The sequence below is a fragment of the Coregonus clupeaformis genome, chromosome 23 (genome assembly GCF_020615455.1).
Source record: "Coregonus clupeaformis isolate EN_2021a chromosome 23, ASM2061545v1, whole genome shotgun sequence".
NCBI lineage: Eukaryota > Metazoa > Chordata > Actinopteri > Salmoniformes > Salmonidae > Coregonus > Coregonus clupeaformis.
This window is the reverse complement of record NC_059214.1, coordinates 12,703,360-12,728,259: the sequence shown is the minus strand read 5'-3', so window position 1 is coordinate 12,728,259 and position 24,900 is coordinate 12,703,360. Positions and strand designations below refer to the sequence as shown.

The following is a 24,900-nucleotide window of genomic DNA, read 5'->3' as shown; positions in this document are numbered from 1 at the left end:
GTTCACCTTCCAACAGGACAACGACCCTAAGCACACAGTCAAGACAACGCAGGAGTGGCTTCGGGACAAGTCTCTGAATGTCCTTGAGAGGCCCAGCCAGAGCCCGAACTTGAACCTGATATAACATCTCTGGAGAGACCTGAAAATAGCTGTGCAGCGACGCTCCCCATCCAACCTGACTGAGCTTGAGAGGATCTGCAGAGAAGAATGGGAGAAACTCCCCAAATACAGATGTGCCAAGCTGGTAGCGTCATACCCAAGAAGAGTCAAGGCTGTAATCGCTGCCAAAGGTGCTTCAACAAAGTACTGAGTAAAGGGTCTGAATACTTATGTAAATGTAATATTTCACTTTTATATTTTTAATACATTTGCAAACAAATTCTAAAAACCTGTATGCCCATGCGCCGAGATTGAATCCTCTGTCTTCGAGATGTTTCATCGCTAGGTATAACGTTTGATGTAAAAACAACAAATCATTGTCAGCATACCTGGATAATTCCTTGAGGCGTCATATCCCTGCAATACATAGGAAACGGCACATTTAAACATTTTCCAGTATTTGCACACAAACATGATATCCTGTTTCCTATATTGGACAAGTCAAACTTGTCTCTCCATGTTTCAGTCTGTGTTCTTCCGTTTGGTGCTGAATGAACACAGCTCTGGTTTTGTGTGTAAGGATTCTGATAGACTCACGTTGAAGCGGTCCACAGTCACAGCTGGTCCGGGTGGTCCTGGCGGCCCGGGTGGGCCTGGGACACCCTGAAAACAGAAGACATTAAGTTTGTATTAAAAGCTCATTTGAATCTCCTCTATAAGACAGTGCACTTCCATCGTATCGTAAACAGGCCCAGTACATTGTTATATGCGCATGTCACACTTACTGGGTAGCCAAATCCAGCTCCTGTGGATGGCTCTCCTTTTTCACCCTTGTATGCGTTCACACCAGGACGACCCTGTAGGAAACAGACATAGATAGTTAGATACTATGAAGGCCTTACGCATTCACTAGAGGAGCATTCACTAGAGAGAAATACTACTACTAGTAGTAGTAGTTGTAGCATTCCATATCGATACTTCCCTAACTTGTGCATAATTACACACCAACTGGCAATAGATGTTATGTAACATCGAATCATTCCACACCTGTTCAAGTCCAGGAAACATTTGTACCACTTTCAAGCAATTACACCATTGATACCAAAGAGACTTGAATTCCAAATGTGAACTTTTTTTGTCATGCTACTGAGCACCTACTGTAATTGTAAAGTTCTAAAGTCAGCTCCAGTACTTACAGGTCTTCCGGGCATTCCAAATTCACCCTTTATCCCAGGAGGACCATCCTGCCCCTGTACAAACAACAATACATCAATCATATGAGACCCAAACACAAAACACATTGGCTCAAAAATTATTTTTGAGTGGGATCAGTGATATACAGTGCCTTGCAAAAGTATTCATACCCCTTGAATTTCTTCACATGTTATTGTGTTACAAAGTGGGATTAAAATGTATTTAAATTGTACTTTTTGTCAACAATCTGCTCAATTTATTTCCTCTTTTTTTTCTCTCGGATTAATAACAATTAGATAACTAAAATAGTTGTTGCATAAATAAGTATTCAAACTATTCATCCCCTTTGTTCAGGCAACCCTAAATTAATTCAGTAGTAAAAATTTGGCTTAATAAATCACATAATAAATGACATGGTCTGTGTGAAATAATAGGGGTAGACATGATTTTTGTACGAGTAACCCTTTTCTCTGTCCCCGATACATTTGTAAGGTACATCAGTATTGTATTGAATTCAACTACAAAGACCAGGGAGCTTTTCGAAAGCCTCAAAGGACAGTGATTGGTAGATGGGTAACAATAACAAATCAGACATGGAATATCTCTTTAAGCATGGTCAAGTTAATAATTATGCATCAAAGATACAGTCGTCCTTGTGAACTGAGCTGCAAGACAGGAATTAAACTGCTCAGGGATGTTACCATGAGGCCATTGGTGATTGTAAAACAGTTACAGAGTTAAATGGCTGTGTTGGGATCAACAACATTGTAATGACTCCACAATAATGAATTAAATGACAGAGTGAAAAGAAGAATACAAATATACAGAATAGAAATATACCAAAACAAGGCACTAAAGTAATACTGCAAAAAAACACAGCAAAGGATTAAACTTTTTGGACAAAATGCAAAGCCATATGTTTCCGGCAAATCCAACGCAACACATCACTGAGTAACTAGAGTTGAAGTCAGAAGTTTACATACACCTTAGCCAAATACATTTAAACTCAGTTTTTCACAATTCCTGACATTTAATCCTTGTAAAAATTCCCTGTCTTAGGTCAGTTAGGATCACCACTTTATTTTAAGAATGTGAAATGTCAGAATAATAGTAGAGAGAATGATTTATTTCAGCTTTTATTTATTTCATCACATTCCCAGTGTGTCAGAAGTTTACATACACTCAATTCGTATTTGGTAGCATTGCCTTTAAATTGTTTAACTTGGGTCAAATGTTTCGGATAGCCTTCCACAAGCTTCCCACAATAAGTTGGGTGAATTTTGGCCCATTCCTCCTGACAGAGCTGGTGTAACTGAGTCAGGTTTTTAGGCCTCCTTGCTCGCACACGCTTTTTCAGTTCTGCCCACACATTTTCTATAGGATTGAGGTCAGGGCTTTGTGATGGCCACTCCAATACCTTGACTTTGTTGTCCTTAAGCCATTTTGCCACAACTTTGGAAGTATGCTTGGGGTCATTGTCTATTTGGAAGACCCATTTGCGACCAATCTTTAACTTCCTGACTGATGTCTTGAGATGTTGCTTCAATATATCCACATAATTTTCCTTCCTCATGATGCCATCTATTTTGTGAAGTGCACCAGTCCCTCCTGCAGCAAAGCACCCCCACAGCATGATGCTGCCACCCCGTGCTTCACGGTTGGGATGGTGTTCTTCGGCTTGCAAGTCCCCCTTTTTCCTCCAAACATAACGATGGTCATTATGGCCAAACAGTTCTATTTTTGTTTCATCAGACCAGAGGACATTTCTCCAAAAAGTAAGATCTTTGTCCCCATGTGCAGTTGCAAACCGTAGTCTGGCTTTTTTATGGTGGTTTTGGAGCAGTGGCTTCTTCCTTTCTGAGCGGCCTTTCAGGTTATGTCGATATAGGACGTGTTTTACTGTCGATATATATACTTTTGTACCCGTTTCCTCCAGCATCTTAACAAGGTCCTTTGATGTTGTTCTGGGATTGATTTGCACTTTTCGCACCAAAGTACGTTCATCTCTAGGAGACAGAACGCGTCTCCTTCCTGAGCGATATGACGGCTGCGTGGTCCCATGGTGTTTATACTTGCATACTATTGTTTGTACAGATGAACGTGGTACCTTCAGGCGTTTGGAAATTGCTTCCAAGGATGAACCAGACTTGTGGAGGTCTACAATTTTTCTTCTGAGGTCTTGGCTGATTTCTTTTGATTTTCCCATGATGTCAAGCAAAGAGGCACTGAGTTTGAAGGTAGGCCTTGAAATACATCCACAGGTACACCTCCAATTGACTCAAATGATGTCAATTAGCCTATCAGAAGCTTCTAAAGCCATTTTCTGGAATTTTCCAAGCTGTTTAAAGGCACAGTCAACTTAGTGTATGTAAACTTCTGACCCACTGGAATTGTGATACAGTGAATTATAAGTGAAGTAATCTGTCTGTAAACAATTGTTGGAAAAATAACTTGTGTCATGCACAAAGTAGATGTCCTAACTGACTTTCCACAAATTTCTGTTTAACAAACGACAGTTTTGGCGAGGTTGAAAAACAAGTTTTAATGGCTCCAACCTAAGTGTATGTAAACCTCCGACTTCAACTATACCTCCTTATTTTCAAGCATGGTGGTGGCTGCATAATGGTATGGGTATGCTTGACATCGCAAAGACTGCAGAGTTTTTCAGGATAAAAATAAACGGGATGGAGCTAAGCACATGCAAAATCCTAGAGGAAAACCTGCTTCAGTCTGCTTTACACCAGACACTGGGAGAGGGATTAACCTACAACAAAAGGCCAAATCCACACTAGAGTTGCTTACCAAGAAGACAGTGAATGTTCCTGAGTGGCCAAGTTACAGTTTTGACTTATATCTGCTTAAAAATCTATGGTAAGACATGAAAATAGCTGTCTAGCCATGATCCCCAACATCTTGACAGAGCTTGAAGAATTATGAAAAGAATAATAGGATAATATTGCACAATCCAGGTGTGTAAAGCTCTTAGACTTACCCAAGAAGACTCACAGCTGTAATCACTGTCAAAGTTGTTTCTAATATGTGTTGACTCAGGGAGCTGAATACTTATGCAGTGACTATATTGTAGTTATTTAATTTCCAGCTATCTTTAATAAATGTAAAACAAATCTTCCATTTTCACAGAGTATGTTGAGCAGATTGTTGACGAGCAATTGACAAAATGCATTTTAATCCCACTTTGTAACACAATAAAATGTGAAATCCAAGGGGTATGAATACTTTTGCAAGGCAATATACATGGCAGCTGAATTAAGGCAAGGTAAACTCAGCTATATGCGTTTACCATGAGGAACGGGGCGACTTCTGACACAAACAAAGACTGCGTGAAGCGAGAGGCTGAACTCATCAGCATTTGTTGTCACGTTGCATAAGAGAGAAGTGAACTGTCGTGCACATGTCCAGATGCTTAACAGTATCTGTGTTGGTGCTGACAAGGGCAACCACTTGCCTCACACTCTCTCTTGACAACATCTCTGACTCTGCTGTTGCTTGTGAACAGTGTTGGGGGTAACGCGTCATAAAAGTAACGCTCTACATAATCACATTACTTTTAATGAGTAATTGGGTAATATTATTACAGATACTTTGTCAACTAACTTTCAAAATCATATCTCTCAAGCGAGTGGAAAAAGGCTGTTCGGAGAAATGTCATGATAGCTGCCTCCATAAAAATGTGTAGAGGGTGCACCTCTCATTTCTGAAGCCTATAGAGGCCTTCCAGTCTAGTGGCAAGTGTGCCCTCTATACACCTCTATGGGTCCGTGAACATGCGGTCTATAACCAGAACTGGCGGCTCGAGAGAAAGATTTTGAATGAAAATATAGGAAATCTGTACTAATGTTTGGCTTACAGTGCAATCGGAAAGTATTCAGACCCCTTTACTTTTTCCACATTGTTACTTTACAGGCTTATTCTAAAACAGATTAATTTTTTTTCCCCCTCAATCTACAGTTGTGGTCAAAAGTTTTGAGAATGACACAAGTATTGGTCTTCACAAAGTTTGTTGCTTCAGCGTTTTTAGATATTTTTTTCAGATGTTACTATGGTATACTGAAGTATAATTACAAGCATTCCATAAGTTTCAAAGGCTTTTATTGACAATTACATTAAGTTTAAGCAAAGAGTCAATATTTGCAGTGTTGACCCTTCTTTTTCAAGACCTCTGCAATCCGCCTTGGCATGCTGTCAATTAACTTCTGGGCCACATCCTGACTGATGGCAGCTCATTCTTGCATAATCAATGATTGGAGATTGTCAGAATTTGTGGGTTTTTGTTTGTCCACCCGCCTCTTGAGGATTGACCACAAGTTCTCAATGGGATTAAGGTCTGGGGAGTTTCTTGGCCATGGACCCAAAATATAGATGTTTTGTTCCACGAGCCACTTAGTTATCACTTTTGCCTTATGGCAAGGTGCTCCATCATGCTGGAAAAGGCATTGGTCGTCACCATACTGTTCTTGGATGGTTGGGAGAAGTTGCTCTCAGAGGATGTGTTGGTACCATTCTTTATTCATGGCTGTGTTCTTAGGCAAAATTGTGAGTGAGCCCACTCCCTTGGCTGAGAAGCAACCCCACATATGAATGGTCTCAGGATGCGTTACTGTTGGCATGACACAGGACTGATGGTAGCGCTCACCTTGTCTTCTCCGGAACAAACTTTTTTCAGGATGCCCTTAACAATCGGAAAGGGGATTCATCAGAGAAAATGACTTTACCCCAGTCCTCAGCAGTCCAATCCCTGTACCTTTTGCAGAATATCAGTCTGTCCCTGATGTTTTTCCTGGAGAAAAGTGGCTTCCTCCCTGCCCTTCTTGACACCAGGCCATCCTCCAAAATGATTTGCCTCACTGTGCGTGCAGATGCACTCACACCTGCCTGCTGCCATTCCTGAGCAAGCTCTGCGCACTGGTGGTGCCCCGTCCCGCAGCTGAATCAACTTTAGGAGACGGTCCTGGCGCTTGCTGGACTTTCTTGGGCGCCCTGAAGCCTTCTTCACAACAATTGAACCTCTCTCCTTGAAGTTCTTGATGATCCGATAAATGGTTGATTTAGGTGCAATCTTACTAGCAGCAATATCCTTGCCTGTGAAGCCCTTTTTGTGCAAAGCAATGATGACGGCACGTGTTTCCTTGCAGGTAACCATGGTTAACAGAGGAAGAACAATGATTTCAAGCACCACCCTCTTTTTAAAGCTTCCAGTCTGTTATTCTAACTCAATCAGCATGACAGAGTGATCTCCAGCCTCGTCAACACTCTCACCTGTGTTAACGAGATAATTACCTGACATGATGTCAGCTGGTCCTTTTGTGGCAGGGCTGAAATGCAGTGGAAATGTTTTTTTGGGATTGCGTTCATTTTCATGGCAAAGAGGGACTTTGCAATTAATTGCAATTCATCTGATCACTCTTCATAACATTCTGGAGTATATGCAAATTGCCATCATAAAAACTGAGGCAGCAGACTTTGTGAAAATTAATATTTCTGTCATTCTCAAAACTTTTGACTGTACACACAATACCCCATAATGACAAAGCAAAAACTGGTTTTTAGAAATGTTTCCAAATGTATTTAAAATAAAAAATGTAAATATCACATTTACTTAAGTATTCAGAACCTTTACTCAGTACTTTGTCTAAACACCTTTGGCAGTGATTACAGCCTTGAGTCTTCTTGGGTATGATGCTACAAGCTTGGCACACCTGTATTTGGGGAGTTTCTCCCATTCTTCTCTGCAAGTCCTCTTAAGCTCAGCCAGGTTGGTTGGGGAGCGTTGCTGCACAGTTATTTTCAGGTCTCTCTAGAGATGTTTGATCGGTTTCAAGTTCGGGCTTTGGCTGGGCCACTCAAGGACATTCAAAGACTTGTCCCGAAGCCACTCCTACGTTGTCTTGGCTGTGTGCTTAGGGTTGTTGTCCTGTTGGAAGGTGAACATTCGCCCCAGTATGAGGTCCTGAGCGCTCTGGAGCAGGTTTTGATCAAGGATCTCTCTGTACTTTGCTCCATTCATCTTTCCCTCCATCCTGACTAGTCTCCCAGTCCCTGCCACTGGAAAACATTCCCACAGCATGATGCTGCCACCACCATGCTTCACCGTAGGGATGGTGCCAGGTTTCCTCCAGACGGGACTCTTGGCATTTCTCATGGTCTGAGAGTCTTTAGGTGCCTTTTGACAAACTCCAAGCAGGCTGTCATGTGCCTTTTACTGAGGAGTGGCTTCCGTCTGACGGAATGATCAATGGAAACAGGATGCACCTGAGCTCAATTTCGAGTCTCATAGCAAAGGGTCTGAATACTTACGTAAATAAGGTATTTTTTATTTTATTAATCCCCTTTTTCCCCAATTTCGTGATATCCAATTGATAGTTACAGTCTTGTCCCATCGCTGCAACTCACATATGGACTCGGGAGAGGCGAAGGTCGAGGGCCATGCGTCCTCCGAAACACAACCCTGCCAAACCACACTGCTTCTTGACACACTGCTTGCTTAACCCGGAAGCCAGCTGCACCAATGTGCGGGCAGAAACACCGTACAACTAGCGACCAAAGTCAGCTTGCAGGCACCCGGCCTGCCACAAGGAGTCGCTAGAACGTGATGGGACAAGGACATCCTGGCCGGTCAAACCCTCCCCTAACCCGGACGACGCTGGGCCAATTGTGCGCCGCCTCATGGGTCTCCCGGTCACGGCCGGCTGTGACACTGCCTGGGATCGAACCTGTGTCTGTAGTGATGCCTCAAGCACTGCGATGCAGTGCCATAGACCGCTGCGCCACCGCTGTGTCATTATGGGGTATTGTGTGTAGATTGATGACGGGAAAAATGTATTTAATACATTTTAGGCTGTAACGTAACAAAATGTGGAAAAAGTCAAGGGGTCTGAATGCTTTCCGAATGCACTGTATGGCTAATTAAGCAGCCTATATGATTGTGCAGCACTTGAAAGCAGCACCACAAATGCTAGTGATAAAACCTGAGTTAGTAAATAGCCTATCTTTGGTAGAGTGTGTGGCTCACCTTGCTCACTCCGATTTAGTTTTTTTCATGAAAGTAACGCAAAGTAATATAATTAGTTACTTTCCATACAAAGTAATATTGTAAAGTAACGCTTTACTTTTGTTAAATGTAATGAGTAATATATAATCCCAACACTGCTCATGACCACATCAGTTTAATTTAAGGCAGCTTCAAATGGCAAGACTGTAATGTCAAGTAATAAGCCTAAAAGTACTTACAGGAGGCCCAACGGGTCCGGCAGGTCCTCTGTCACCCTACAAAAGACGGAGAGTTGGTGTTTAACTCGGCTTGAAGGCCAACACACAGATAAGACCAAGCCAGACAGAAGTGTAGGGCAGACCCCGAAGTCACTCTTCTTATCAACTGTATACAATAATTTCCTCTGTGTTGTCTTAGGAATTCAGCATTCTCTGTGTTGTCCTTGCAAACCCCCATTGTCTCACCTCTGAGAAGCAGAGGTTACATCATGTAGTCTGATATCGGATTGGAGGTTAACTTTACAGCAGTAATACTAGTGTGCAAAGCTATCATCAAGGCAAAGGTGGCTACTTTGAAGAAACTCAAATATAAAATATATTTTGATTTGTTTAACACTTTTTTGGTTACTACATCAATCCATATGTTATTTCATAGTTTATGTCTTCACTACTATTGTACAATGTAGAAAATAGTAAAAATAAAGAAAAACCCTTGAATGAGTAGGTGTGTCCAAACTTTTGACTGGTAGTGTATACTATATATACACGTCAAATATTACTGACTATAGAAGTCAATAGTGAGACGCTCACCTTCTCACCCGACAATCTTCCCAGGTACAAAATATTCCCATCAGGCCCAATGATTGAGCCAGGCTCGCCTTTCTCGCCCTGGAAAGAGACACATAGAAGAAAAGAGAGAAACCGGCTCATTTGTTAACCGAAGAAACACTTGCTGGGAATGGGCCTAACTCAGTGGTACACTGTAGCAACAATGACAGAGCAATGTTGCTGTGTGGTCACATCACTGACCTTGACTCCATAACTGGGCTGGCCTGGTTCTCCCATGTTGCCCTTTGGTCCAATAGGTCCCTGTCAGAAAATACAATGATTAGAAAATGTGCTGTCAAACATCAAACTAGCACTGATGTTTGGTTTATTTAGTCTTTCAGGGCAAATATCCACCACACTATGACATCCACACTTGTTAGAACACAACCTTAGAAGAACTGTAGGATAACCTTAGAAGAACTGTAGGATAACATTAGGGAACTCGATGCTTACAGGGAATCCAGCTTGGCCAGGAAGACCAGCTCCGCCCTACAGAAAAGAAAAGAAAGAACATCAAATCAGATTTTTTAAAATGATTTATCGCTTTTTTTTTTACCTCTAACTTCCTTCCTACTGGACGCAGAGACATACAAATGGTATCCACATGTTCTTCTGACTGGGGAAGTAGATAAAAGGCTTTACTGCCAAAATCCTGAAGTATCCCTTTAAGTAAAATCTATGTTCTGTGGTAGTGTGAAGGATTTCCATCATCTCCCCCTACAGAATCATTGTCCAATAAACTCAAATCTCTAAGGTATCATTTCTGGGATTCCGTCGCAGTACATGCTCTCAACAGGTTTTGCAACATAAGAACATTTGTTTCCTATGAGAACATCAATAAAATATCCAGATGAAGGAATAATGTAATTTATGAAAATTACACAGGCCCTTGGGAAAACGACTGTAAATTGTATTTCTTAAATGTGGGTTGTGTGATGCACTGTAAATGTAGCTTTGGCCTAATATAGGTGGAAGGTATGTAGCTTTATATGAATTACATACAACAAATGGAAACAGATGGTTACTGCCATCTCCATAGAGGTGTAGCCTAATCTTTGTTATAAAAGCAGGACAAGCATGTAATGAAGATCATATTGTCTCGAGAATTCTTCTCTGCTACACTTCCAATGCGTAATGAGGACCATATACAGGGGTTGTGTTCAGGCACGCGTAGCAAAACGCTTTGCAACGGAAAACAAAACAAGCGTTTCTTATTGGACAAGTTCAGGTAGTCCCTTCCTATTTCAGTCGTTTTTCTTCCATTTGGTGCCAAATGAATATGACCCAGGGTTTGTAGTCATTGGTTTAATTTCATTGTGACTTATATAGTCCTTGATTGATTTGCAAGATGCATTTCAAACATTGTTCAAATTGCATCTAACATAATTACTGCAATTGATCAATCGAGTTTGGCAAATTAATGACACAGTTCACCAATTTAACACTTAATTGTATCAAAAAGAAGTGTGTCCTGTAGGTCTTATAAAATTTGCTTTTAAGACTTTTGGAGTAACTTTGAACCACATAAATGATAACAGAGTGTTTTCTAACAGGACAAAACACCTACCTGGGGCCCGACGCTTCCAACACCATCATACTGCAGAGAGAGAAATTACACAGCTTAATGTCAATGCACCTTCAATCGTCCATGTTGGAGGAGATCCAGTAGAGCTAAAAGCAGATCACGCAGAAGGATGGGTATGTTTATTTCCAGACCCCTAACCCACACCACCTAGCCACTTCATGTAGATTTCAAACTAGTTGGATAGGTATAAGCAATAGGGCAGTAGATCAACCTTGCACATTGATAGGCCAGGGATTTTATTGTCGTTGACATATATCCAATCCCTTCTGATCCAGTGTATGGATGTGGGTACGCAGACCCACGAGCCCTTCATGATGAGTTCCATTTTTTGTGGCTCCCACCCCCATCAAAGTTGCCTATCACTGGTCTAGGGGGTAGTGTCTATGGGGGTAGGGCCTAGGAGTTGTTTCGGTACGGTGCCTTACACTGCTGGACGTCTGGTAGATGACTTGTCCCGGTGGGCCAGGTGGTCCAGGAGGTCCAGGCTGTCCGTTTCCATCGCGACCAGATTCACCCTAAAAACCAGACCCAAGAGAACATCAGCCTTAGTGACAAAGAAATGCTGGTGCTGAATCCATAAAAACCATGGGGGTGGGTGGAAGTTGCCCCTAATAACTGACACAGGGTCAGATATTTTCTCATCCCTCTGATGGTTAATTGCTAAACACATTGATTTCCTGGTAGATAGTTCCATTTTTGTGCACAATATCGGTGTTAAATGGTCTTGCTCTAGGCATGTAATTTAGCTTTTATTATGTCCCCTTAATTACATTTTAATTCTATGAACATTTGAAAATACTCACCCTTTCTCCTCTGTCCCCTCTGTCACCCTTTTGTCCCTGGAAATTAAAAGGGAACCAGACAAAAAAGCATACATTTGTGAGAGAAAGTCCAATAGAAAGTCCCTTGCTGACTTGCTGAAAATTCCCCTACTTCTTTTTATTTAATCGTTGTCTTTTTGTGCAAGAACAGATTGAACAGATTCCATCTAGACAGGCTTTATTTTTCAGCACAGCTGCCCTACACACCAGTTGCATGTAATCAACTAATCATGACCTTCAGTCTGGAGCAGATGTGTTGGTGTTGGGCTGGAGCAAAAACATGCACACCCAGAAGGTCTCCTGGACCTGAAATGCTGTTAACAGCTAGCTAGCTAACCCTAACTACGTGAGTTAGAACCCTTGTGTAGATATTGTGAGGTGGGTGTGTGGAAGAAGGTTCTGACATACATTAGGTCCAGGGAAGCCGTCCAACCCTGGTCGGCCATCTCTTCCCTGAGGTCCTTCACTTCCCTTCTCACCAGGAGTACCAGGGAAACCAGACTTGCCCTATCGAGTGAAATACAAGCCCTACGTTAAATTGAAACTGATCACAAAAGAGGAGGAATTCATGTTATAATATTGATATGGATTGCATTGTATTGGTATGTCAAAACTTTTTTATTTATGAAATTCAACCAAAGAGAAGCTCTTACTGGTAGGCCAGGGATGCCAGGAGGACCCTGAAAGTGAACAGAAAGAAATCAGAATCAGTGAGAAAATCTATGAAAATTGCCAAATTCATACATTGGATCTAAAAATGAATGCCAGCTGCATAAGACACCCACCTGTCGCCCTTCTGGCCCTCTGGCTCCAGGAACCCCATTGGCCACTCCCACACCAGAGCCTTCCATGTCATCCTTTACACACAGAGAGACACAGAGAGAGACAGAGACAGAGAGAGAGAGAGAGAGAGAGAGACTAAGTCTCTAAGGGCCGAATCCTAACTTCAGATTCGCACGTCTCCCATTGACATCAATCCATAATAACACTAAAGTCGGAGTTATATGCGCGAATCTCATTCCTTCGTCCCTAATACAACCAGGATAATGGGCATTTCCATAACAACTCACGACACCCCCATTAATGTTCAAATAGCCTACTAAGGTTACCAAAACCCATTGTTGTACTAAAACTAATCAATACAATGTAACTGAATGTTGATGCAGCATTAGTTTACCACAGGGTACCGTTTACAGATCTGTGAGACTGGTGATACTATGAAACACTCCGTATTAACATTGGGCATTAGTAATCATGCATCGTAAAGACCATTGAAATAGGGAAAACCGTCCTTGGTGGGTACTCACAAAGCCAACGCGATAGCTTGGTCCAGGGGGTCCTGGTGGTCCGGGTTGTCCCATTGGTCCCATTGGTCCAGGGAGGCCAGCCAATCCATCCTGTCCTGGATGACCGGGAATGCCAGTCAATCCCTGTGCGCCCTGTGGAATGGGATGGAATGATAGTCAAGATTCAAAAAGAGTAATTATCATATTGATGAGCCATTGTTCCACTCTTTGGCTATAGTGCTGCATCTGAGCAGGCATCCATTGTCAGCAATATGCAAAGAATAAGATCCAATCCACACACTACTAAGTAGGACACACTTCACACAGGTATTAATCAAATTGTAGGGCAACGTAAGCAACATTAGGAGAAACTGACCAACTGCAGGTATGGGACAGTTGAAATATAGTCCCCTAGCTTGAAACACAACTTAAAGTTCATACACACATGCCAAATGGATTCATTTTAGGCATTCTCCATTCGTGACATCAGTAGTTTTACAACTACATGTAGTACAGCATGTTAAAGCAAAATCAGCACTACAGCAAAGGTTGCCAACTCTGGTCCTGGAGAACTACTGGGTGTGCAGGCATTTGTTCCAACCCAGCAGTAAACTAGTTATTTATTTGAAAGAGGTGATTATTTGAAAGAGGTGTGTAGGTACTGGGCTGGAACAAAAGCTTGCGCACCCAGTAGCTCCCCGGGGGACTGGGAGTAGGAGACGTGGGTCGTGTTCATTAGGGCACGCAACAGAAAACGATTTAAAACATTTTGCAAGAAAAGTCCAAATAGCCCCTCTCTGTTTCAGTCTGTTTGGTACCTAATGAACACAACCCTGCCCTAAAGACACAGAAAGCCCACTCTGCCATGCTGGGGACCTGGTACCTCCTGCAGATTGGCAGGTGTAGGAGAGGACGATGACATATAGTAAGAGAACAGGTTGGAGAGATAGCTAGGAAGGTACAAGTAGAAGCTTTGCTGGAGAAAGAGAGGAAAAGATGGAAAGCTTGAGCCCTTGCAGAATACTGTACGTAAACCTCTAGCTTTTTTCAATAGGCCATTGAGTTTTACCACTGTGTTTTCAATAGCATCTTTGATAAAGTAAAGAAAAGTAAAAGGCTTGGTACCCACCTTCGCTCCGACTGCTCCTGCAAGACCTAGTTGACCTGGATCACCCTGTAGAGTGGGAACATAGAGGTGATCAATTTGTATGGATTGATCCCATTCAATTCCCATAGGTACTGCTCTTCATAAAACAATCAATGATGCAATTCGGTAATGACACAAGAGGCCATGATGAAGAGATGTAAAGAGCTCGCTCATTTGAATAATTTGTTTTTTTTCAGTCTTACCTTCTCTCCCCTGGCGCCTGCAGCTCCTGGGCGACCATCAGCACCAGGCGGGCCAGGCAAGCCCTAAAAAAGCACAAGTTTAGGACTTAATATTATTAATATCAGGCTAATTAACTTAATCATCACAATCATCATAATCATTACACTTTGCGCACTGTATCAGCAGTGTAGTGGGTCAATTGATTATTGGTTATATTTAATAAGTCAAAAATACAGCCATTTCACTGCAGAGGTCACCTTCCCTCTTACAATATGATAAAGCACAGTACATCCACTCCAAATACTTATGGATAAAAACACTATCAAATGCTTATGACTATTATGGTTACATTGTGGTACGTTAGATGAAAGGCAAACGAATGGAGAGAAGGGTGCATCTCCTGAGGACCTACCAGTTGACCAGGGGCACCATCCTGTCCTGGGGGACCTTTGGGGCCAAACGAGCCAGAGACCCCTGTCCCAACAACAGCGGGACCTGGGGCCCCGGGGGGTCCAGGAGGGCCAGGCAAACCAGGCAGTCCCTACCGCCCCCAGAAAATACACATAGAATACATAATGATTATTATTATAGACCCTAGTACGTACCCTAGTAACGACAACATATCTTAAAAGAAACATACTGTAACAAATCATAGCTTGTGATGAAATACAGCAAGGAATGCTTTCAGCTCGACATCGGTTAAGTAAATCAATGCCTTTCCAAATTCCAATTTCCTTCAAATGCATTTCACAGCTGAAGTCGCGTTCCACTTTGAGGTAGGACGCTGTACGCTCCTTGAGTTGGATGCTTGGTCAGAGGAATACATAAAACATAAATCTGTACTGGGTTCGGGGTTGTTTATACAGGTGTAGTAGAGCCCTAACACCGCTCCGGGGTGAGGTTTCCCCTAGGCGCAGATCTAGGATCAGCTTCCCTTCCCCATATCCAAATTGTAACCATTAGTGGGGAAAATGCAAAACTGACCCAAGATCAGTGTCTGTCTAAGGGCAACATCACCCAACACCCCTAACAACTGCAGCTCAACCAGTGTGGTATGACGAGGAAATCTATTGCCCTTTAGGTTATGGAGTGGAGCCAAGAGAAGAGGACTTACCCGAAGTGTCTCCAAGTCAGGGAACCCAGAGCCCTCCATGTCCGCAAAGGTCTGAAACAAAGGTGAAATAGCTCAAAGACACATAATAGAAGTCATAATGCTCCAAAGTGTTCACCTTGCATTTACATACAGGTCATATGTATCTACTGTAGCTCTGGTGACACCTTCTCCCCATTTGAAAGAATTTAGCTAAATTATGATTTGTTGATCTCAACTGAACATTTTGGTATCAACAACCCTGTTGTGGTGGTTGCTTTAGGGTCCTTTGCTATCTGCAAAGTGGTTGTAGAAAATACATAACTAGGACTTTGGATCAAATGACTGAGGTCAATGTAGACTCACCAGCCGGTCGTGTCTGGATGGCGCTGGTTGTCCGGGGGGCCCTGGAGGTCCCCTGGGGCCTGGCTGGCCCTCACCACGGTCACCCTGTGGCGCAGACACACATGAACGACTGACTGCATTAGTAATGAGCTACTAATTGGGGACAAAAAAACTTTAAATCGAATTGACTGATTGACCAAGTCATCGGTTGCTTCCTACATGGCACCCTATTCCCTACATAGTGCACTACTTTTGACCAGAGCCCTATGGGTTACACAAGGGGTACATCTCAATATGGTCATGTGGTTTATTACACAAGAGCTGAAGCAGCGTACAAAACATTTCAATCAACAAGTCTTCTTTAACTTTTTGCTGAACTGGATTGACCCCCCACTCATGGCACTGGCTATTACATACACTGGTCTTTGACTCATTGAGGTGGGCAATCCACAGATGACAGACTGGAGCAGACGACGCACAGATCATTCCTAGCCTGGTCCCAGATCTGTTTGTGTTGTCTTGCCAACTCCTATGTTCAGTGTCATGCCAAACAACCATAACAGTTGGTTATACAGAACAAACAGATCTGGGACCAGGCTACATGATACCAGCTTCTCAATACAACAATGCCATGACATGACAGAATATAGTACCTTCTCTCCTTTAAGCCCGGGGTCTCCTGGGGTTCCAGGGAAGCCTGGTGGTCCAACAGGGCCCTGAGTAAGAGACAGAGCAGACCAGCATCTTGAGCCATACAAATACTGGACGTTTTCACTGCACCACTAGTTATCCATTAAATGGTAGCTTTCAAAGTACATTGATTAATTTGTCAACCTACTTGAGATCCATCTTCACCAGGATCACCCTGTGAAGAAGAGGATAAAACACAATTAAAGGGATGCTACACTGATCAAAAATGAAAAGATTTAAAACCTGAAGACATGACGGGCAATCACTGTTTATCACGTTTTATCTCCAGGTGATCTCCCGTTAACCCTTTCAACACCATGGCCGTGTACGAATAGCCATAATTGCATTTCTAAATAGTAGGCAATTTGGTTATGCCAATATAAAAAATGTCATAGTATGTGACATTTCTACAATTTAGTACTTTTGTAATTATTGTATTTCTGTAATTTTTGTATTCTATTTTATTTATCAGGGGGTGCTGCAGCACCCTCAGCACCCCTCCTAGTTCCTGCGGTTATGTGTTTTGAATGAAGTATTGTACTTCGCTACCTTTTTAAAACCATCCTTTACAGAATACAATTTTGTAGGCTATCCATAATAGTAGTTCATGAGTGCACAGAAAGTTTGTAAAAGTCCCTGCTCATCTTTGTTTAGTCAGTGACCAATCAACAACAAATAATGCATGCATTGCACTAATACAGGCCAATCAAATCAAGCTGTGCATACAAACGGAATGATGATGGTAGGAAGATTTTCAAAAATAACTTAGTTTTAGTTCAAGACGTATTGTGAAAGAAAGGAAAGGTTTTTATCAAAGCACTGCGTGTGAAAACAATGGTGACGGAGGAGACTGTGACCAGTTCTCCTTCAAGCACAGGAAAGGTAATACAAGCTTTGCTTACCCAGGAAGGCGGAGGTGGCAGCCTACAAAAACTCTGCCTCGAAATTGAGGAAACATTCAGTGGTGGAAAAAGTACCCAATTGTCATACTTGAGTAAAAGTAAAGATACCTTAATAGAAAATGACTCAAGTAAAAGTGAAAGTCACCCAGTAAAATTCTACTTGAGTAAAAGTCTAAAAGTATTTGGTTTTAAATATACTTAGGTATAAAAAATAAATGTATCAAAGTAAAAGTACAAGTATAAATAATTTCAAATTGCTTATATTAAGCAAACCAGACCGCATAATTTTGTTGTTTTTTATTTATTTACGGATAGCCAGCGGCACGCTCCAACACTTAGACATCATTTAGAAACTAAGCATGTGTTTAGTGATTCAGCCAGATCAGAGGCAGTAGGGATGACCAGGGATGTTCTCTTGATAAGTGTGTGAATTAGACCATTTTCCTGTCCTGATAAGCATTCAAAATGTAACGAGTACTTTTGGGTGTCAGGGAAAATGTATGGAGTAAAAAGTACATAATTTTATTTAGGAATGTCGTGAAGTAAAAGTAAAAGTTGTAAAAATATAAATAGTAAAGTACAGATACCACAAAAAACTACTTACATAGTCCTTTCAAGTATTTTTGCTTAAGTACTTTACACCACTGGAAAGATAACGAGCTAGCTATGAATGATGAAACATTTCACTATGGATGGCTATAGCAGCTATTATAGCTAGCTATCTAATAGTCCAACTTACGTATGCTATCGTTTTCCTAGTTGTACAGCATGCTAATATTAGCAAGCTATCCTTGCAGCTAAGTTAGCTACATGGTTAACCACCACCTGATCATGATAGCTGTTATGGCTAGTCTGTCGATGTCACTATGTGTGGTGGTGGCTAGCAAGCCATGCAAGTTATCTAGGCTAGCTAACAACATTAGGCTAACTTCAGCAAGTGAGTGAACTAGCTAGCTAGCTAACGTTAGCTTACTTGGTCATGACATACAGTATTTAGAGACCTAAATGTACTTTATCTGTGTACTTTGTCAGAGACTCAGTGGCCGTGTCCGAATACCCATACTTGCGTCCTAAATAGTAGGTTGTTTGAGTGTGCGAAAAAATAGCAAGTTTAATAGTATGCAACATTTAGAAAAAAATTTATACTTTAAATGCCGGATGTCATACTCATTTTGGTTTTGACAACAGCAGATAAATTAGATATGGGGATGAACTACCGAAATCAATGAATAGCGGGAAACGACGCAATCACGCATGACTTATTCTCAGTATGTAAAAATGTAATGTTTAATGGTACAGTATGTGACATTTTGGAAACCGAGTATGGTTTAAATGCCAGGATGTTATACTCACTTCAGCTCTTCATCATGCTTTTCCACAATGCATTGAAAGAGGTGGGCTGCGATAGGCCCTAGTTCTCTTCAAGTAGCCAACAACAAAACTAGGCTACTTAATTAGGAGGGGGCATTGTCATGCTGAAACAGGAGAGGGCCTTCCCCAAACTGTTGCCACAAAGTTGGAAGCACAGAATCATCTAGAATGTAATTGTATGCTGTAGCGCTAAGATTTCCCTCCACTGGAACTAAGGAGCCTGAACCGTGAAAAACAGGCCCAGACCATTATTCCTCCTTCACCGAACTTTACAATTGGCACTATGCATTCAGGCAGGTAGTGTTCTCCTGGCATCCGCAAAACCCAGATTCATCCGTCAGACTGCCAGATGGTGAAGCGTGATTCATCACTCCAGAGAACACGTTTCCACTGCTCCAGAGTCCAATGGCGGCGAACTTTACAACACTCCAGCCGATGCTTGGCATTGCACATGGTGATCTTAGGCTTGTGTGCGGCTGCTCGGCCATGGAAACCCATTTCATGAAGCTCCAGAGGCAGTTTGGAACTCGGTAGTGAGTGTTGCAACCGAGGACAGGCAATCTTTACGCGCTACGCACTTCAGCACTCGGCGGTCCCGTTCTATGAGCTTGTGTGGCCTACCAATTCGTGGCTGAGCCGTTGTTGCTCCTAGATGTTTCCACTTCACAATAACAGCACTCACAGTTGACATGGGGAGATCTAGCAGTGCAGAAATTTGACGAACTGACTTGTTGGAAAGATGGCATCCTATGACGGTGCCAGTGTTGTGTATCTGTGACCAACAGATGTATATCTGTATTCCCAGTCATCCGAAATCCATAGATTAGGGCCTAATGAACTTATGTAAATTGATTTATTTCCTTATATGAACTGAAACTCAGACAAATTGTTGCATGTTGCGTTTATATTTTTGTTCAATGTTTTAAGAATATGGATAGCAACAACAAAACAAACACACTTTTACTTACATGGTTATTAATTTTTGCCAACACATGGCTAACTTTTGTTTAACCAGCTTAACAGCTGCTATTAGCAAAAATGTGTTTGGAGTTACATTCCTAGCTAATAGGCTATGTTACGGTTTACACTTCCTTCCAATTATAATGTGGGTAGGTGAAAATAATGAAAAACTATCTACCAAATCCATTAAAATATTGAGTACTTCTCCTTGCCATTATCATTCACCTGATGATAAAACAAGACAAGCAGACTATTTTTGGGTTAACATATGATGGGGGTCTCTGGGTCACAGGGGGTCCCTGGGTAAGAAAAGGTTGACCCCTGCTCTACTGGTATGGAGGTGGAAGGGAAGGGCAGGCAACTCACAGGCTCTCCTTCGGCTCCTGCGGGTCCCTCAGGGCCGGAGGCGCCCGGAGGTCCAGCTGGTCCTCTTGGACCTGCCACCGTCTGAACCACGGAGCCGTCGCCACGTGATACCACCTCCGCTGCGGGCCCTGGGAGGCCGGGTGGTCCGGGGGGACCAGCGGGGCCGGGGTCACCCTTCGAGCCGGGGTAGCCGAAGCCTGCTTTTCCCTACAGAGACAACAGGACAATCAAAAAGTTATACATCTATATTGTTTCCAAAGGTCTTGGTATGGAGAAGGAAAACTATTATTTTAGCTTTAGGAACAACTTTATTAAGATAAAACCGGATGTGATGTACATATCATTATGTATACTGTAATTCATACATCATGCTACACATAACAGATGTTGTATAAATGTGACTTTCGAAACAAATGATAGCGGGAGTGACAATTTCTCTCAGTTCAGGTCGTGAATTAAATTTAAACATATGTGAAAAATAGCCAATTTGCTTCCAATTCATTCAATGGATGACCGAGTTAAAATGAACTGAACACAGAGTCTTTGACATTCCCATAAAACCCTTCAAAAGTAGTTAGTAGAGTCCACACTAATCTGAGCAAGATATTTAAGTACAGGGAGAGGAGAGTGCTTCATTCAAAGTCACTCCATCTTGATGAAAGTGCACTGACTGATTCAAATTAGGCTTTTTAAAAGTTATGGGGGAGCCAGATAATAAAACATGAACAAGGCATCTGGAGTGCCATTCATTATTATTTTGTTATTTGGAGTTTAAAAGTAGTGTATCAAAATGGATTAAACATATTTTTTCTCACCCATTTACACACAATACCCTATAATGACAAAGTGAAAACATGTTTAGAAATTTTAGCAAATTTTTTGAAAATGAAATACAGAAATATCTAATTTACATAAGTATTCACACCCCTGAGTCAATACATGTTAGAATCACCTTTGCAGCGATTATATCTGTGAGTCTCTAAGAGCTTTCCACACCTGGATTGTGCAACATTTACCCATTATTCTTTTCAAAATTCTTCAAGCTCTGTCAAATTGGTTGTTGATCATTGCTAGCAACCATTTCCAGGTCTTGCCATAGAATTTCAAGTAGATTTAAGTCAAAACTGTAACTTGGCCACTCAGGAACATTCACTCTCTTCTTGGTAAGCAACTCCAGTGTAGATTTGGTCTTGTGTTTTAGGTTATTGTCCTGCTGAAAGGTGAATCTCCCAGTGTCTGGTGGAAAGCAGACTGAACTGGGTTTTCCTCTAGGATTTGGCCTGTGCTTAGCTCCATTCAGTAAATTTTTTATCCTGAAAAACTACCCAGTCCTTAAAGATGCACTATGCAGAAATGGCTCCGCCATTGGCTTCATGGTGAAATCCTTGAGCGGTTTCCTTCCTCTTCAGCAACTGAGTTAGGAAGGATGCCTTTATCTTTGTAGTGACTGGGTGTATTGATACACCATCCAAAGTGTAATTAATAACTTCACCATGGTTAAAAGGATATTTCATGTCTGCTTTTTTTTTTCTTCTTTACCGATCTACCAATAGGTGCCCTTCTTTGCGAGGCATAGGAAAACCTTCCTGGTAATTGTATGTGTGGGGTACAGAGATGAGGTAGTCCTAAAAAAAATGTATTGCACACAGAGTCAATGCAAATGATTATGTGACTAGTTAAGTACATGTTTACTCCTGGAACGTATTTAGGCTTGCCATAACAAAGGCCATAACAAAGGGGTTGAATACTTATTGACTGAAGACATTTCAGCTTTTCATTATGGAGTATTGTGTGTAGGCCAGTGAAAGTAAATCACAATTTAATTAATTTTAAATTCAGGCTGTAACAAAATGTGGAGGTATGAAAACTTTCTGATACATAAATAGATAAAGACAAAAACCCGCTGTCTGTTGAAGGTCTTCATCCAGACAATAATAAACCTGCTGAAGCATTCAACAGTATTTGGACCACAAGGTCACAAGAGTAGATCATTTGAACATACCTTCATTCCCTTTTCTCCAAGCACTCCCTGCAGGAAAAACCACATCCAAGAGAAAAGAACATGTTAGCATCTGAGTATACCAAACATTAGGAAGACCTTCCTAATATTGAGTTGCCCCCCCTTTGCCCTCAGAACAGCCTCAATTCTTCGGGGCATGGACTCCACAAGGTGTCAAAAGCATTCCACAGGGATGCTGGCCCATGTTGACCATTGCGCCTGGCAACTACTACCATACCCCGTATAAAGGCACTTACATCTTTTGTCTTGCCCATTCACCCTCTGAATGGCACACACACAATCCATGTCTCAATTGTCTCAAGGCTTGAAAATACTTCTTTAACCCGTCTCCTCCCCTTCATCTACATTGAAGTGGATTTAACAAGTGACATCTGTAAGGGATCATAGCTTTCACCTGGATTCACCTGGTCAGTCTATGTCATGGAAAGAGCAGGTGTTCTTAATGTTTTGAATACACAGTGTATTTGCATATGACCATTCAATTTCAGTGTGTTTGAAAGCAATGAGACGAATGGATGCAGGCTTCGCCTGGGCCTGTACGAGTTATATAAAAAAAAAAATCCTTCCACACTAGCAAGTGATGTGACATTGAGCATTGAGAATAATTGCATAAGAAAGAATACATACTGTATATTCTGTATTCACTTCACTATCTGGATATTAAACACAGGGTATAATGTGCATAGAGCATATGAAGCTTTTTGAGCTGCTGTTAGTGTATGAATGGTGCTGTATAATTAGACTTTAATAGAACAGAAATAGAAAATGAATAGAAATGTTGGGCTGTCATCTTGATCACACCATGATGTTTTGTCATGGAAGTTTTAGACCAACCATGTTGTTTCATGGTATTTTAACTACTTGATGTGCTAACATCGATATATAGTCCACTGTATGAATGTGTTGTCATGCATTCTAAATGTCTGCACCTTCTCTCCACGTGCCCCTCCTTGTGTGCCCGACTCGGAACCAGAATCTCCCTTTGGACCAAGAGGACCTCTGTCTCCTTTCTCTCCTCTGTCGCCCTTCTCTCCTCTAGATCCACCCTGGCCTGGAAAACGAAAGAAAGAAAGAATGGCAAAAGTTAATACCACCTGAATAGAAACCTTCAAAAATACCTGTGCGGTTTCCTTCCTCTCCAGCAACTGAGTTAGGAAGGATGCCTATCTTTGTAGTGACTGGGTGTATTGATACACCATCCAAAGTGTAATTAATAACTTCACTAAGCTCAAAGGGATATTCAATGTCTGCTTTTTTGTTTTACCCATCTACCAATAGGTGCCATTCTTTGTGAGGCATTGGAAAACCTCCCTGGTCTTTGTGGTTGAATCTGTGTTTGAAATTCACTGGTTGACTGAGGGACCTTACAGATCATTAATTGTATGTGTTGAGTACAGAGATGAGGTAGTCATTTAAAAACCATGTTAAACACTATTATTGCACACCGAGTGAGTCCTTGCAACGTATTATGACTGTAAGTCGCTTTGGATAAAAGCGTCTGCTAAATGGCATATTATTATATTATTATTATTATGTGACTTGTTAAGCACATTTTTACTACTGAATTTATTTAGGCTTGCCATAAAAGTGAATACTTTCCATTTTTAATACATTTGTAAAAACTTCTAAAAACATAATTACAATTTGACATTATGGGATATGGTGTGTAGGCCAGTGGACAAATCAATGGGTGTGAATACTTTCTGAAGGCACCGTACTAGGATACTGTCTCCATCTAGTGGAGAAATTAAGACCTTCAACTAACAGTGGGCTGGAAACCTATTACTGTATATTGAATGGACATTAAGTTTGGCAGACCACATTGTTGTTCTCAGTAAATCAGGTTTTCAGCTAAGTATGGATTGCACAGATAATACGCTTTGAAATATTACATTTGTCCCTAGTCAGAGCAGGAACAAAGACTTACCCAGTCTTTCTGGGTAAGTCTCTAAGAGCTTTCCACACCTGATTGTACAATATTTACCCATTATTAATTTCAAAATTCTTCAAGCGCTGTCAAATTAGTTGTTGATCATTGCTAGACAACCATTTAAGTCTTGACATAGATTTTCAAGCAGATTTAAGTCAAAACTGGAACTCGGCAACTCCGAACATTCACTGTGTTTTTGGTAAAGAACTCCAGTGTAGATTTGGCCTTGTTTTTTAGGTTATTGTCCTGTTGAAAGGTGAATTCATCTCCCAGTATCTGTGGAAAGCATACTGAACCAGGTTGTCCTCTAGGATTTTGCCTGTGATTAGCTCCATTCCCTTTATTTTTTATCCTCAAAAACTCCCCAGGCCTTAACAATTACAAGCATACCCATAACATGATGCAGCCACCACTATGTTTGAAAATATGGAGACTGGTACTCAGTAATGTGCTGTATTGGATTTGCCCCAAACATACAGTGCATTCAGAAAGTATTCAGACCCCTTGACTTTTCCACATTTTGTTACGTTACCTCATTCTAAAATTGATTAAATAAACTAATTTCCTCATCAGTCTACACACAATGCCGAAAACAGGTTATTAGAAATTTTTGCACATTTATTTTATTTACATAAGTATTTAGACCCTTTGCTATGAGACTCGAAATTGAGCTCAGGTGCATCCTGTTTCCATTGATCATCATTGAGATGTTTCTACAACTTGATTGGAGTCCACCTGTGGTAAATTCAATTGATTGGACATGATTTGGAAAGGTACACACCTGTCTATATGGATGTCCCACAGTTGACAATGCATGTCAGAGCAAAAACCAAGCCGAAATAATTTTCCGTAGAGCTCCGAGACAGGATTCTGTCGAGGCACAGATCTGGTGAAGGGTACCAAGAAATGTCTGCAGCATTGAAGGTCCCCAAGAACACAGTGGCCTCCATCATTCTTAAATGGAAGAAGTTTGGAACCACCAAGACTAAAGCTGGCCGCCCGGCCAAACTCAGCAATCGGAGGGGGGGAGGGCCTTTGTCAGGGAGGTGACTAAGAACCTGATGGTCACTCTGAC

At 41.6% G+C, this 24,900-nt stretch overlaps 1 protein-coding gene across 4 annotated transcripts in view; it reads right to left on the bottom strand.

Moving 5' to 3' along the window:
* Positions 1–24,900, bottom strand: part of LOC121536085 (collagen alpha-1(XVIII) chain) — a 178,093-nt gene that overhangs the window by 12,608 nt on the left and 140,585 nt on the right. For all 4 annotated transcript variants that reach the window (XM_045206536.1, XM_045206533.1, XM_045206534.1 and 1 more), the window contains 25 exons: positions 22,825–22,946; positions 21,878–21,904; positions 19,876–20,082; positions 16,425–16,451; positions 16,240–16,302; positions 15,608–15,691; positions 15,266–15,316; positions 14,564–14,692; positions 14,172–14,234; positions 13,951–13,995; positions 12,843–12,974; positions 12,321–12,392; positions 12,189–12,215; positions 11,944–12,042; positions 11,518–11,553; positions 11,140–11,229; positions 10,697–10,726; positions 9,583–9,618; positions 9,331–9,390; positions 9,112–9,189; positions 8,542–8,577; positions 1,296–1,349; positions 885–956; positions 697–762; positions 489–516 (listed from right to left, as the gene is read on the bottom strand). In XM_045206536.1, the coding sequence (XP_045062471.1) occupies positions 489–516; positions 697–762; positions 885–956; positions 1,296–1,349; positions 8,542–8,577; positions 9,112–9,189; positions 9,331–9,390; positions 9,583–9,618; positions 10,697–10,726; positions 11,140–11,229; positions 11,518–11,553; positions 11,944–12,042; positions 12,189–12,215; positions 12,321–12,392; positions 12,843–12,974; positions 13,951–13,995; positions 14,172–14,234; positions 14,564–14,692; positions 15,266–15,316; positions 15,608–15,691; positions 16,240–16,302; positions 16,425–16,451; positions 19,876–20,082; positions 21,878–21,904; positions 22,825–22,946 (1,734 nt within the window). The remainder of the gene's footprint in view (positions 1–488; positions 517–696; positions 763–884; positions 957–1,295; positions 1,350–8,541; positions 8,578–9,111; positions 9,190–9,330; positions 9,391–9,582; positions 9,619–10,696; positions 10,727–11,139; positions 11,230–11,517; positions 11,554–11,943; positions 12,043–12,188; positions 12,216–12,320; positions 12,393–12,842; positions 12,975–13,950; positions 13,996–14,171; positions 14,235–14,563; positions 14,693–15,265; positions 15,317–15,607; positions 15,692–16,239; positions 16,303–16,424; positions 16,452–19,875; positions 20,083–21,877; positions 21,905–22,824; positions 22,947–24,900) is intronic.